The following is a 15,434-nucleotide window of genomic DNA, read 5'->3' as shown; positions in this document are numbered from 1 at the left end:
TTGAATAGAAAAAAATAGTTAAACATTTTGGGTTTAACTATATGTGTGGAAAAAGTAAGTGCACCTTTGCTGTTTGCAGCTGCTGATAATCAAATGTTGAAACTGTTGCAATGACCCAGTAAAAACCACAATCCTAACCTGATTGATGTGTTGTGATGGAGCTTAAAAAATGGAAATTACTAAAATATTTTCATAAAATTAAGAATTGTTTTTTAAATAAAATGTTTATTAAGAACTATCAAGTCCAACTCAAGAGAGAGAAAACTAAGTGGCTTCACATCAAAGGTCAAAGTTCTGATGAAAATACAACCTTTCATATGATTCTAGTTACATTAAACGTCAACCATGATACATACGTACAAAAAAAAAGAAGAAAAACAAGCATTTTCACAATGTTTAGCTTTACATGAAATCCAAACTGGTATTACAAAAGGACTATAAATAATTTCCAAACTAAATGCATCACATAAGGATGATAAAGTGGTTCCCAGTTTCACTCAGTTAGTGAAAAACAACACTGGAGTAAAAACTGTAATTTAATCAAAAACATATTTATTCCACAGGCTTTTAGTGAAACTTTAGTGTCTTAAAGGCGGATCTAACTTATGGAAAATAACGGAGTTCTTCAGCTACCGAGTCTGAAAATAATGCTAAAACGTTATATTTTCCTATAAATCGCCTGAAAGTTAAACAAAACAGGTTTCTATCTTGTTTATTGTGATGTTTCCAATTAAATTAAAGGCAGAGTTAAGATGGAACCACAGGAGCCGAAAACCACAAACAAACTGCAAACAAGTAGATACACTGCAAAAACACAAAATCTTACCAAATAATTTTGGTCTAGATTTTACTGTAAATATCTCAAGTCACTTGAAATAAGACAAAGCTTACTTAAAATTAAGTTAATCAAGAAATATGAGCTTGTTTTAAGTAAATAATTTCTTAAAATTGAAAAAGAACCAGCTTCTTTGGCAGATTATTTCACTTATAAGATGGGAAAAATGTCGTGTTAAAAGTAAATTAATCTGCCAGTGGAACAAGTACTTTTTCATCAGTATTAAAGAATTATTATCTATGGAGTTAAATTGGGGCCTTAAAGTTTGTTCAAAATAAAGAATGAAACAAAAATTATATATATATGAAATTGGGGGGGGAACCTTTGAATTTAAAAAAAGAGTTTAACATTTTTTTTTTTTTTCAGTTTCATATTTTTGACTTGTGAACAAACTTTATGGCCCCAGTTTAGCTCCATAATTGTCTTAATTTTATTACGGTAGAAATGTTAAACTTTTGAAACTAGGACTATGAACTAGAGTAAAATTACTTGGTAAGATTATATGTTTTTGCAGTGTAATAAAGAGTTCAGTAGGATCCTTAACAGAGTAAGTAAAGTATAGAAAATCAACAGACAGACGTTGCAGACACACAAAAAACAGCACTTTAGAGTCCTACCAACGTCTTACAGCGTAGCGTGCATTGGTCATCATAACAGTAATACAACAGTATGTACAAACAACTCCCCGCTGAGGTAAGGTCCTGGAAAAAGAAAGTACACCCTCCTTCAGCTCACTGGTTCTATCTGACAAATAACAGGCTCTAAAATTATTTAACTCTAACCTCAGGTGTTATTTTATTAGCATCTACATGGTAAAGTTTTCCATCGTGGCGTTTTGGCCTTAAAGATTTACCAGAGAAAATTAACTGAATATCAGCAAGTTTGGGCAATTTTCTGAAGTTGTTGTTCCTGGACATCAATTTCTGAAAAAATATAAAGGCACGATCAAAACAATAGAAGTAATTAATCACCCTAAAACTAGGATGTTTATTTTAAAAAAGGGGATTTTTTTTTTATATTAAAGTTGCCCATCTTTGCAAGAGTGAATTAATCCCAAAATGTCTGCAAAATTTACAATCCAAAGAGCAATTTTCACTCCTAGTCCAGTGAGATAAAAATCATTTAGATCCACAACTGTTACGTGACTTTTTGGGGAACGAAATATAAATATCTACACTGTGAAAATACAGATTCTAATAAAGTATTTTTAGAATTTTTAATATTGTTTGGGATGAATTAGTACACTTGAACTAAGGCAAAACTAAGTAACTTTTGAGCAAGATATGGGAGCCTGTTTTGAGTAAATAATTTCTTAATATTGATCAAATGAAATAAAAAAAAAATACTATTTTCACTTTGCAGGTTATTTTACTTACAACAGGGGAAAATGGCTTCCTGTGAATGAAATAATCTGCCAGGGAAACTAGAACTTTCTCATCAACATTAAGGATTTATATACTTAAAATAATCTTGTTATCCTGCTAAAAAGTTACTTCCAAGTAATTTTTTTCTTACTTCAATTGTACTAAAGCATTTGCAGTGAATGTAAAGACAAAAATACCTGGTATTTTGTAGGAATGAGGTTAGATTCAAGCAAGTTTATAACCCGTTTATCATGTCCTGAAACACACAGATTAAAAGAGGCTTTACTTTTATTTCACTACGACTTTAATTTTAAGGTCTGAGAGAATAAGTCTGAAAAATCTTAGTGAATTTGACACATTGAGGTTAAATTAGCTGCAAAAGATAATAGCAAGGTTTAGCAATTAGGCTGGTTTTATATTTAAAAAAAATAACATTCATGTTAAACTTGGGGCATTGTGACTAAATTAAAGACTTTAGAACAAGTTAACCACACAGTTAATTCATTTATCTATGAGCTGCCAGGGGCAAATATTGGGTTTAGTTTTCTTATCTTTCAGAAAAGATGTTTTTGAGAGCAGGGGAGGAATACTTTCAATTAACACAAGCATCTTTGGTGACTTAAAACTACATTATCATGAAATTAGGTTTAAATCAGAGAAGGGAAAGGGATAATCTAATAAATAACAGTATATACATATAAGCACTACATATATTTTTCCAGTTGAGTGGGTCAGAGCAAAACGGGTAGAAAAATAATAAGATAGATGAATATTTTTTTGAGAAATCTGAATAATTTGAATTTGAACCAGTTTTGCAGACAGCACCTTGTGCACTTTAAGGCACATGCACTTCAACACAAGGCTGAACCTCAGATACTTTTCATGGATTACAAATCTCTACGTCAGATTTATGACAAAGTTTCTTTTCCCAATTCATGTTGCATTCAAGGTCTGGGAATAAGAAACCTCTCACCACATTGCAATGTTGAAAAATTATGGAAGAGGATTAGGACCACAAAAAAAAGGAAAAATTCTGACTTTGGATCTCAGAAATCTGAATAAAAAGTCAGAATTCTCTATATAATGATATATTACGGCCATTGTAAGAATAAAAATGACAAAAAATCTCGAAGTCAAAAATTTTACAGAAAGAAAACTGAAATTTTTAGTTTAATCAGACATTTTCTAGAAAATACTTAACATTTTTCCACTTTTCAAACTCAAAAGTCTTAGACTATTGAAACAAATTTTCCCTCAAAAATGTCCTATATTAATCTCAAAATTTCTTTTTTTTTTCTAGCAAATTTTGAACTTTCCAAGCTTAAAAATGTCCTTGTATACTCTAGAATATTTCTAAGATTGATCTCAAAATTTCCTAGTTTGTCTATCAATTTTCAACCTGTCAAGATCAGAAATTTCCTTGTTTTTTTTCTATTCAGTTTTTTGCAGAAATGTAATAATTTTGTTTCTCTATCCATAATGGCCTTAATATCCTGTGGTTTACATATTTATACAATTGTAAATATCTCCATATTCACCCTGTTTTCACCGTTTTTGGCTGTAATTTCATTCTACATGAGTAAAGAGACAATAAATTAATTCACTCAGCCATTCATTAAAGTCTGATGTTTTTTTCTTTTTTCAGTGGTTCTAATCCTCTTACATGAAAAACACCAGATGAACATTTTTGGGATATTCTAGAACACTGATGTGAGACTTTCAGTAATTTTACCAATGTGTTGAAGGGAAATGAAATACTTCCCACTGCTTCTTAGAGGTCTGCAGGTAATTAGTGGACGGACGACGACGACGCCGTGTCTGACAGGTGGATGGCCATGCCAGCGGGCTGCTGGGCGGAGCTCTGGCCCGGGCCAGTGGCGTTGCTGCCCAGGCTTACGGGAGTGGGGCGCGGGTTGAGGCGTGGCGGCATGGGGTTGGAGGGCCGGATGAGGGGCGGGGGTTGCTGCAGGGTGGTTCGAGGCTGCAGGAAGCGAGCCTGTTGCTGGAGCGGTGGAGGCTGGCGGTGTAGCGATGGCGTGGCCGGCAGAGAGGGCCTCAGGAGCGGAGGCGGCTGGTGGAGGGAGGAGGAAGCATTGGAGGACACAGGATTTTGAGCTGAAGAAGAAGAGGAGGCAGCAGGCGATGCGCCGGAAGAGGTGACCTGACCCTGCAGAGAGGAAAAGGAAGTTACTTTAAATGATGGCCAACTCTGAGATAATTTGTTTTTCTGGAAGGAAAGAATCTAAAAGAAACAGCTCATAGGTTCTCATTTCCATGAGAAAACACAAAAATTCACTTATTTTTTTTACGTTTTGATGCTTCCATTTGGGTCTCTGTTGCTCCTCAAAACAGACCAAGACGTTGTTTTGGCAGTACGTCACTTTCCACTGGGGTTACTTAGCAACCCCAGTGAGGCTGAGCCCTGTTGCCTAGCAACCCAAGCAGAGCTCCAGCATGTTTGGTCAGCTGGTTTTACCGCTGTATGCGCTGAACAATGGCTGCTGGAAAAGACACTGCAAAAACAAAATCTTAAAAATCTCACTAAGTATTTTTGGTCTTGTTTCTAGTGTAAATATATGAGTACACTTCAAATAAGACAAAACTAACCTACTAACTTTTCAGCAAGATGTAAGAGTTTGTTTTAAATCAATAATTTCTTAGTGCTGATAAAAAAATTACTAGTTCATCTGGTAGATTATTTCACTTATAACATTTAAAATGTCTTGTTATTAGAGAAATAATCTGCCATTGGAACAAGTACTTTTTAAAATCAATATTAAGAAATTATTGACTTAAAATAAGCTCCTATATCTTACTGAAAAATTACTTGTAAGTTTTGTCTTATTTCAAGTGTAATAAGATATTTACACTAGAAACAAGACCAAAAATATGTGGTGAGATTTTGTGTTTTTGCACTGCAAGTGTTTTATTATTGACTTACAATTCAGGAACCACATGCAGTTGATTGTGCAGTAGGCTCCACTTCTGCTTTTTAAAGATGTATGGTTGCATTATTGCAGAAATGTTTGCAGCCATTTTCACATGCGAGTGCAAACATTGAGTTGGGGGCGTGGCCAGTAGCAGCTTATCAAGATTTAAAGTGACAAGACGCCCTAAAACGGCTCGTTCTAAAAGAACTGAGCAGATTAAGATTCATCATCCAAGAATGATTTTGTACCAAAAATGTAATAAATATGTTTTGTTTAGCCCATAAGTCTATCCTAATTTGTTCAAGGAACCATAATAGGTCACCTTTAAATTTAAAAGTGAAGGTAAAAGTCTCACCTCCTCGTCTTCCTCGTCGGTACTTTTTCCTGAAGGAGTGGTCGAACTGTTCTTCCCCTCTTCGCCTGAGGTGGCGCTGTCTCCATTTGGAGCCTGCGTTCCTTGCTCCGCCTCCCACTCCTGCAGCACCTCCTCCAGGTTGAACCGCCGGCGATAGTTCACAAAGAAGTTTTTCACCTGACCCACGGTTTTGTTCCCAATGACATCAGCGATGGCCTGAAAGTTTTTGCCGTACTTCCTGACTCCTGCAGAAAAAAAGAACAAATTGTTGCTGCGGTCTGCCTTAAAACCATTGGTGTAGAAGAAAAGATGAATTGATGAAATGCTCTAAAAAGACTGTAGGATTGCCTTCACACCACTTTCAGGTAAGGAAAAACAAAAACCAGAAATTGCTTGTAGAAGTTAGCAGAGATGTCATGTTTGATTCTAACAAGAAACAAAATCCCAGGATGATGTTTTATTAAAATTAGTCACATATAAATTTTGTATTTAAGATAAAAAACTTATTTTTGCATAACTGTATTCTACTCAGAACTTCTCAATTGTCAGTTTCAACTTCACCCAATTTGAATTATGTAAAATAAAAATTAAAAAAATATATATCTGTCAACTTATTTTTAACTAATTTATAAAAACCAAAACATATCAACTTTACACTGCATTGATGTTTTAGTCTGATTAAATAACTAAAATAACCGTAAGTTGCAGCCCTAGTTAAATACTTATGAATGTTAGCGGTACATATTCCGTTAAAAGATAAAAACATATTTTTGTGTAAAACTTTCACATCACATCATGTGGCCTATATATGTTCAAATTATTATTATTTTAAGTTAGAGGACACACCCCTGGGGGACGCCGATGCCGATTGCTCTTGAGTGGGAGAAGATGCTGCCCCAGCCTCAAATGCTGCTGTTCAGTCATTTTATGCCATATAAACCTAGCTTTTAGAAGAACAGATCCAAGTTCTTTAAACCCTATAAATCTGAATATTGATCCCAATTTAACAGTTACAAATCCATTTTTACTCATATCGAACAGAGAATTTACAGTCATCCCCATCAAAGCAGCTCATGTTTAATCATGTGGTTCATTTATTTAGACATTTTATTAAGTGCTGTAATTAAAGGAGATGAAGCTCACCTTGAACTGCCAGCAGCTGCTCGTCTGTGGTCCATCGGGCGTTCACCTTCTGGTTGGACTACAAAAATAAGAAAATAAATAATAATAATGAATGGACTTAAATGTGATTGTTTCATCTGGAGGTTGGGTATGTGTTTACTACCTCAGTCAGTCTGTACTCTTCAATCCTAGAATCCAACAGCTGTTTCAGTCCACTGTTCATCTGCTTAGCATTCTGGACCTGAAGAGCAAAACAGAAACACAGAAAAGTTACTTTGACTCTTTCTCCGTGTTTAACATAGTGCCACTTTATAGCACCATCAAGACACTATGCTAACTTCAGATGTTGTAAAGATGCTATAAACATCAAACATCACTCAAAAATAATTTGACTTTACAATTTAAGGTGTTGAAATTGGACCCGTCTCTTTAAGAATAAGTCACCACAACTTGGCTCCTCTATTAACCCTTTAACAAAGTGTTACCAGAGTTTCACTTAGAAGTAGCTTGTATAATAAGCTCAGCAGATGCACAGTTGCACCAGGTGTTTGCTAATTGCTGCTGGCTAGTCTGAAGGACTATCATATTCTTGATTTTACTAATACTTATTGATGTGCTCCTGGAGAAAATAATAACAACAACATTTTCATTAGTACTGTCACAGCCTCATTTTTTTATTCGACATCATTAATTGGAATAATCAAAATTCTTATGATGGTAATTTTTCAGGATAAATGATAAACAGTACAATAAATGCCCCTTTAACAGAGGCAGATTGTTAATAAAATAAGTCGCACACTGAGGCAGCAGTAAAGGTGTCTCAGATACTGATATTTAATTTACCCCACCATGAGAAACCAGTGGAGGTTGGAGAAGAGTGAGTTGCAGCACCCTCTACCTGTCTCTTAAGGGACACCAGCTCCATGTCCAGTTGACGAAGGAGTGTGTTAGCAGCAGAGGCACTACAGGATACAGCCACAACGTCCTCTTGGGTGAGGTACATGCCTTTGGGGGGGCGGCAGCGGGAGCGCTGGTGGTGTCGGTGCTGCAGGGTTTGGTGCTCACGTCGCCCTAACGCCGGCTTAGTCCCCGGCACCACCAACTCGGCCTGGTTCTGGAGGGAAAATGATGCAGAAGATTAGCAAATAAATGGCCTTAAATACTGGGGAAAAGAATACTGAGACAGAGAGAAGTACTTAAGTCATATCGTACGCAACATATTTTGTGTAACTTACAATGCAAAAACACAAATTTAAGGTGAAGATAAAATGAGTTTTAAACACTGAAATCTTTATAAATCCCATTAAACATATTATGATATGTGTATTGTTAAGTAAAATCAGCAAGTTAAAAAAAACGGTGTTTATTTTAATCCATATATGGATTATCAATATAACCAAATAGCATATACACTGAAAAAAAACAACAGGAAGTCCACTCAGAAGGCTAAACACAGTTAATTCATAAATACAGAATCTAAACAAAACAATGGGCATCAACTTCTAGGCCCGAATCGTTTGGGCTCACCTCTTTCTTGGCGTCTTTATTCGGATCATAGTCGCTGTCATTCGCCTCAATATGATTGGCCTCCTCCATTTCCTCCTCGCTGCAACAACAAAGACAGAAACGTTTCAAAAGAGAAACCTCATGAAACGAGAATAAAACAGCCTCTCAAGTCTAACTGATAAGGTTTGTCAAATACAAAAAAAGAGAAAAAAAATATTAAAATGACCAAAATAAAGTCAAAAAATTACAATAATTCTGTAATGTGAGAATAAAGTTGTAACAATATGAGAATAAAGTAAAAATATTTTGAGAATAAAGTCATTACAAAAATTTTAAATATTATGACTTTATTCTAATATTTTTGACTATCATCAATCTTTAACTTTATTCTCAACATATTATGACTTTACCATTGTACAATTTTATTTTTGTAATATTTTCTTTATTGTCTTAGTGTGACCCTTAGATAATAGGGTCACACTAAGACCCTGTTGTCTTAATACACCGCCATGGTCAAAAAGAAACAACAATTTACTTTTTTTTTTTTTTTTACTTTTAGTCAATTATTACAAAACTCAAAAATTAAACCCAGTTGAAGGAATTTACTGTTTACAGTCCAGTATCTGTGGATTCACCTCTTCATGGATTTTTCTGAGGAATACAATTCAAAATTATTTGTGGAAAATGTGCATATTTTTTCTCAGAGCTTATGTAAAATATTATAAAGAAAATGGCTGTATAAATGTAAAGATTCCTTTAAATTTGAGCTTCTTTTCTCAGTTCATCTTATCCATTCACCGTGTGCCGAACTTGACATATTTGTTCACATAAACAGGACAGCAGTACGGTTTTAAATAAAGTGTATTAAAATCTGCAAACATTTTAAAACCCTTATCAGTTGTATTGTTATAGTTTTGTCATTTGTACAGACATGTTTTAAATATAATTTCTGCAAAAGAGTAATTATTCAAATTATTTCATTAATTTAAGAAAAAGTCAGCAAGAGTTCAACCTCTGCGTTTACCATCTTGCATTTAGTGACATCATGGTTGCTAGGCGACAAGACATTTGGATGTGCCTTGTGGTTTGTATGTAGTTAGCGTGAGCAAATATTTTGGGAATCTAACAGTTGATATCTTTAAATCATTTACAGAGTCTAAAGAATTACATTATCAGGTGTTTGAATAAAGAAATTTAACCGTGGATTACAGAAAGAAGTCATAATAGATTTAAATAACTTTAGATTTATCCTCCTGAATCAGCTAATCAAAGAGCTAAGGGGGACTTAGAGCTGTTGACCATAGATTTTCACATTTTTTCTTGAAGTCAAACTGATCGGCTCCATTAACAAACAGTAAGGCGATAGTTGAGTCAGTGAGCAGCACCTGTCGTCCTGGTTGCTCCTGTTAGCCAGTTTGCGGGCCTGCCGGTCCATCAGACTCGTTCTGGAGCGCGTTTTCTTCCACGAATAATAGTACTTGACAAGACTGGAGATGGATTTGTCTGGTAACTGAATGAAACATAACAGGATTACACATGTAGTGCCAAAACAACCCTTCCTCAAGACAGTTATTCTAACATGGAGGATAAATGTAGTCGTCATTTAGATGCCAATCTGTTTTAAATTACAACATTAAAGCAGAATTTAACGCTCCTTTAAAGAGAAGTAATTGCTTAGTTTATACACAGCCTTAAGTTCACCAAATGTTTAAATAATCGCCGATCACGATCATTCAGGACTTTTTTTTCCTGACTGGTTCCCCACTTTCCTTCCATCATTTCTGCAACCTATTCTTGGATGTTTTCTTTGACAGATGTGCGTCTAGGCCTGTTAGAAAAACTAATTTTGCTGGACAATAAATTGTTCCAAAAGTTATTGTGATAAATGATAATGTTGTTTTGAGACCATTTTTTAAGTAACATAATGGTTAAAATAGCATGATAATACAAGAAAATATTCTCAAAAATAAAATAAAAGAACTTTAAATCCTATCTAACATTCAACACTGGAACTGGAACATTTTAAATATACTAAATAAATAAACATAACAGAAGCAACAAATAAAATGGACACTGAAATCTTTGAAAACAAAATTTTTCTTTAAAAAAAGGCTAGTTAAGACCAAAGCACCAAACTGAAGACTTTTATCATCCAGTTTTGGTAAAAAGAGGAAGAAAAGAGAAAAACGAAAAATCAGGCAAATGGAAATTATTGAGCTCATATTAATTTAAATTTTCTCAACAGACTGGCATTCTTTCTGTAATCACAGGATGTCTTTGGACATTGTTGTTTAAGAAATGATCAGCTAATCGCCCATTTAGCAATTATCGTATAGAAATATTTGCTTAGTACTTCAAGGTACCAACTTTTTCTTTTTGTCCAAGCTTTATACAGTAGTTTATATACATTTACAATAAGTCTGAAGAACATGAAACCTGAAGCACAGATGAAGACTAAGAGCTACGTTGGGGGTTTACCATCTGCTGGATGCGATGGAAGCTCTTCCCATGGAAGCTGAAAGCCTGTTCGAACAGAACCTTGTCCTCGATGGTCCACTCGTCTGGGAAAGGCGTGAAATTGGGCAAATCAGCCAGGGACTTCTCTATGTTGTGTTTGTGCCAGAACAGCATACCGAGAGCCTGAATAAAAATCCACAAACACAGATGCAGTGTGTCAACCAACGGCAGATCCAGCAACCGTTTCCCTACATATTAAATAAATAGAAGTTATGCTACTGAAACCTATTGTTAGCATGTTGGCTGACATGTTTGCCAGCCTGGTTAAACCTCAATTCAAGCTTATGCAACATGTTAAATTGGAAATAACCATATCTAGCCATTATCTGTACCCTTTTTCTTGAAATAGAAAACTATTCATCAGAAGTGTTGCGTTCAAAATACTTGCTTGACACAAATAATATAAATACAAAGATAACTATATATTTATTTTTTACCTGCTAAATAACAATGAATATGTGAATGAAAACAACAAAATATTCAGATTTTATTTATGTTCCCATTTCCAGGAACTTTGTAGCTGACGGCCATCTTGGTAGGTATCAGTAACCGTCATGACAGTTGCTACGGAGTTGCTATGAACAACATTAAACAAGCCACATTCTCTTTCTCATGCTAGCTGATCCCAACAGCAGCAATTTGGTTGATGCATCTTTCTCTTGCACACTGGTCAAGAGTGTCAGCATACTTTCTTTTTGTGGTTCAGCTAAGCTTTGCCTACCAAAATGGCGGATCAGTGGCGCGAAACACTTCCGGTTCAGAGTATGTACTCTATTCTTTAAGTAGCGTGGGAAATTAGATGAATCAATGGCAATTTGCAGTTGTTCGGATTAGGTTTCAATTCTATACAAAAGCAAACATTTTCCTTATCTTTGCATGAAGTAACAAACCAAAGTAAGAGATGGAGGTGCAGAGAGACTCACCTGCTCCACATTGTAGCCATGCTTCTCCTTTGCAATAGCAATATATTCATCCACTGTGAAGGGAAAGACTCACTGTTAGTCTGGCCTGGAGGTGCGACCCAGGATCTGGATGAGAGGTGTGTCACTTACATTTGGAGTCGACAATGGAGTGATATGGAGACCATACCAGCATCCCACCGCTGTCTTTTTCTGTGTATTTTATGGAACCTAAATGTGGACAGACAACAAAAAATTTTTTAAAAAATCTCCTTTACAGCTGCTACATACAGTAGATGTAATATTTAAAGCCTCACTGATTTTAAGGGGGGAAACAAAAACAAATAAAAAAAATACTGATATCGCCAAGTCATGCATATTTAATTCCCTTTTTTGATCAATAAAGTATTTTTTAATTTGAATTTTAAGAACAAAGTAAAATATCTTTGAAATTATCAAAAGTAATAATATCAAAATTATAAAAAAAATACTTAATTTATCCCAAAAGGAAATTACATTTCTCCAGTAGCAGTCAAGGTTGCAGCAGATTTGAAGAAGCCTCTGCCTTATGTCTTGTTGTATGAGAGTCTCATGACAGTCATGACATGCTAACAGCTCAATATCAAAGCAGCAGAAGCAGTATTTCAGAGTAACACGTCCTGGATGACACCATTAGTTGTTGATACTAATCCACCTCATTTGCTTTTGCCGCTCCTCTTTAAATCTCTGTCTGCCCGTTAGAAAGAGAGATGCTGGAGTAGGGAATATGAGCCTTGCACATTATGATTCATGGTTTGAACTGAGATGTTAATCAGCTGCTCCAAGTAGTAAAAACAATACCTTGTTGCCATGGTTATGTACCATAGCAACTTATAAAGAAAAATCCTTATAACCACAGAGCATCCAAAGCCAGTTGGAATAATTGTCCAAAAGAAGACTTATGTTATTTACATAAACCATTTTCATTTTGATCTTTAAAATACCAAAATTCCCACGTGACTTTATATTTTTGTCCATCTAATTTTTAAAATACTTAATGATTGTTGTTTTGATCAGTTCATCAGTGCTCGAGTAGCTTTTTTTTTTAACCAAATACTGTTTTTACTCTTACTTGAGTAATTTCTTTGGCTACGTTTGACTTTTACTTGAGTACAATTTTTGGGTACTCTACCCACCTCAGCATAAGATACCTATGACATGAATGGTGAATATATTACATTTAATTTTTGACCTAGAACTTTTTTTTTCTTCACATGGATTTCCATTCTACGAAATGGCAACATAATATTGGAAATTATTTTAAAGAAGGCTTATAAACTAATTTCAAAGATGAGAACATTTTCTGTTAAACTGGGAATTATTAGTAACTGGAATGGCTTTATGAGCGATATTCAGTTTGTTTTTAAAAAGAGGCTTACCAAACCCAAATTTGGATAATTTAAGAGCAATTTCATTAAATTCATTGCGTTTCCGGACAAGTAGAGGTAGCCTCGGTCCACGTTTACTCCTGTATAACTTTATTATATCATAATTAATCAAAACTAACAGAATAAATAGACTGAAAGCAATGCATAAACTCTGCAGTATGCTTCATTTAAAGCAGCTTCGGTCTGTGTTCCCTGTCTATTGACTGAGGCTACCACTATCCGTCACTCGGCGGACACCAGTAAAAACCTCACCGGGCTCAAATTCGGGAATGTTTGCCTGATAATCCGCTCCAACCCGCATTCCAATGTCTGCAAAAGATTAACAAAAACAGTAATTGCACAAGCCGATGAACAAATATTTTTACCAATCAAACAGTCAGCAGGGTGTTCGAGGCTACCACTCACCATGTTCGTCGTCGCTGCCGCTTTCGTCAGAAAAATGTCCGTTAGACGCGTTGGACGGACTTTTAGTCCCGTTTGACCGACCTTTCCCTAAATACTCGGAGCCTTTGTCCATCATCCCCGGCATTTTTGCGATTAAATTTGATCTTTAACGTTCTGTGTCCCGATAAATACGTCAGCTGGAGCGGGACGGATTCGGCTGCGGGTCCCGTACTCGCCGCTCCTTCGGCCGTGTCGCTGTACCGCTTTATACGTTTCTTTACCCAGTGTTTACAGGCACGTTTTATGCTCTGGATAAAAAAATATGTGCGTGGATTTTTGAATAATTATGTTTTAAAATGAAAATAATTTGCCCTAAAGAAATGTATCTTCGTAAGACCTGTAACGGAGGAGGATCTAACTGCTGCGGCGGAAGCTTTCTACGCACAGTCGAGCTACAGTGTGACTCGTCATGTTGGTTGCTAGCTATCACTAATATATCCCTCCGCCTACACTTCTAACCCACACAAACATTTTTAAACCGTAAATTGCAATGAAAAATAACTTTGACAACAATTGAACACACTTTTTTTTGACTAACACCAAAAATAAGTAAATTATTTCGAGAAGCCACAGCAAATGTTTCAAATGTGACTGATAGTTGTTACGGTGGGTCATCTCTGTAAAATGTGAAAACAAATTTTTCCTATTTTTTATACTATTCTGAAGTTCAGCAGTAAATTTCTAAATCAGAATATATATATTTTTTTAATCTGGTTATAATGGTTCTTCTACATCAAACCAGCAGAGGGAGACACAAAACAAAAAGAACCTCATAGTTTGTCTCTTAAATTAATTACACCCTATATATACAAATTTTGCAGTTCTAACTTACCTAAAACAGAAAGGCATAATCTAATTTAACATCAGAAAATGATAAAGAAAACTTCTATAAGTCTTTTAAAGCAGTGTAAGTCAGGGGTGTTCAAAGTGTGGCCTGGGGGCCATTTGTGGCCCTTGGACTGATATTTTGTGGGCCCCAATTGCAGTTCAAGAATGACACAGATTTGTTCGCTGAATATTTTACTTTTAATCAAGGTGAAATTATTACAGACATCATTTTCCAATAATGTTCTCTTTACAATCTAGCTTGTACTATAAGTAGAACCAGGTCTCTACAGGGACTTTTACTGATCATTTATTAGACTCAGCTAAATAAAGCCAGCATTTTAAAAGTGACTCACATCCAGTTCAACCGAACTAAAAAGAATTTGAAACCTATCAATCAATCAAGTTTATTTATATAGCATATTTCATCAACCAGGCAGTTTGACGTGCATTGACTATTGTGTTGGTTCTTTTGTCAGAAATGTTCTTCAGGTGATAGAAGGCTGACTTTGTCAATTGTCTTTATGTGACTCTGAAGGTTCAGGTCCATCACTACACCCAGATTTCACACCTGAAAGTTCAATGATAATAACTTCAGTTTTGTTTCTGTTCAGATGGAGAAAGTGATGGCACTCTCTCTTGCTCCTACAAAAAAAGTCAGGCATTTTTATTTGCTTGATCTTATTTATTTTTTCTTGGCTCATGACGTTTGACTACGATTTTGCCCCATGTGACAAAAGATTTGGACACACCTGGAATCTGGTTTCAGCTGTGAAATCCCCAAGTTTTCAAGTCCATGAGATGGCAGAGTTTTGTCTGCAAGCATCACCAATCCATCCATGAACTATTCTTTGAACCATTCTTTGAACTGTTCTTTGAACTGATTCATGGACTGTCAGTAGTACCAGGCATTGTGGAACTGGCTAAGTCTGTTCCATGATTGGCTTTTTGTCCTCCCATCACTCTCTGTTGCTATCAGAAATGCTGAGTTGACCCTCTTTTTTGCAAAGGCCTCAGCCCTGCGCTCACCCTCCCAACCAGAACAGTTTGCGGCATCCTATTATTCCACATAGTTGTTTTTACATCCTGGCTGAACTTTCCTGTGTGAGAGGATCATATATGTGTGTCTGCAAGGACACCAGGGGCATAACCTAACAAATGTGTGGGGTCAATTGGTAAGGATTTCTCTCTCTTCCGTTCTTTGTGTGTA

The 15,434-nt window shown here is 35.6% G+C and overlaps 1 protein-coding gene across 1 annotated transcript; it reads right to left on the bottom strand.

Moving 5' to 3' along the window:
- Nucleotides 1–205: 205 nt before the first annotated feature.
- On the bottom strand, nucleotides 206–13,722 carry rcor3 (REST corepressor 3). The gene is made up of 12 exons (XM_015011080.2): nucleotides 13,361–13,722; nucleotides 13,208–13,264; nucleotides 11,682–11,759; nucleotides 11,553–11,605; nucleotides 10,591–10,752; nucleotides 9,498–9,622; nucleotides 8,134–8,212; nucleotides 7,505–7,720; nucleotides 6,770–6,847; nucleotides 6,628–6,685; nucleotides 5,485–5,729; nucleotides 206–4,366 (listed from the first exon to the last, which is right to left on the bottom strand). Exons 1-12 carry the CDS (start codon nucleotides 13,482–13,484, stop codon nucleotides 3,989–3,991), a joined length of 1,653 nt encoding a protein of 550 aa, XP_014866566.2. The 5' UTR covers nucleotides 13,485–13,722; the 3' UTR covers nucleotides 206–3,988.
- Between the last annotated feature and the right edge of the window lie 1,712 nt (nucleotides 13,723–15,434).

The sequence above is a fragment of the Poecilia mexicana genome, unplaced genomic scaffold (genome assembly GCF_051168715.1).
Source record: "Poecilia mexicana isolate PSO_F unplaced genomic scaffold, ASM5116871v1 scaffold_1, whole genome shotgun sequence".
NCBI classification, from domain to species: Eukaryota; Metazoa; Chordata; class Actinopteri; order Cyprinodontiformes; family Poeciliidae; genus Poecilia; species Poecilia mexicana.
Note: the sequence above shows the minus strand (reverse complement) of the source record. Positions and strands in the feature narration are given on the sequence as shown.

What these genes read in the sequence shown, in the direction of transcription:
- rcor3 (XM_015011080.2), bottom strand. Translation starts at nt 13,484, where the DNA reads ATGCCGGGGATGATGGACAAAGGCTCCGAGTATTTAGGGAAAGGTCGG. An exon ending in CGGCAGCGACGACGAACATG is followed by an intron (nt 13,265 to 13,360) that starts GTGAGTGGTAGC and finishes AATCTTTTGCAG; the next exon opens with ACATTGGAATGCGGGTTGGA. An exon ending in CATTCCCGAATTTGAGCCCG is followed by an intron (nt 11,760 to 13,207) that starts GTGAGGTTTTTA and finishes GTCCACATTTAG; the next exon opens with GTTCCATAAAATACACAGAA.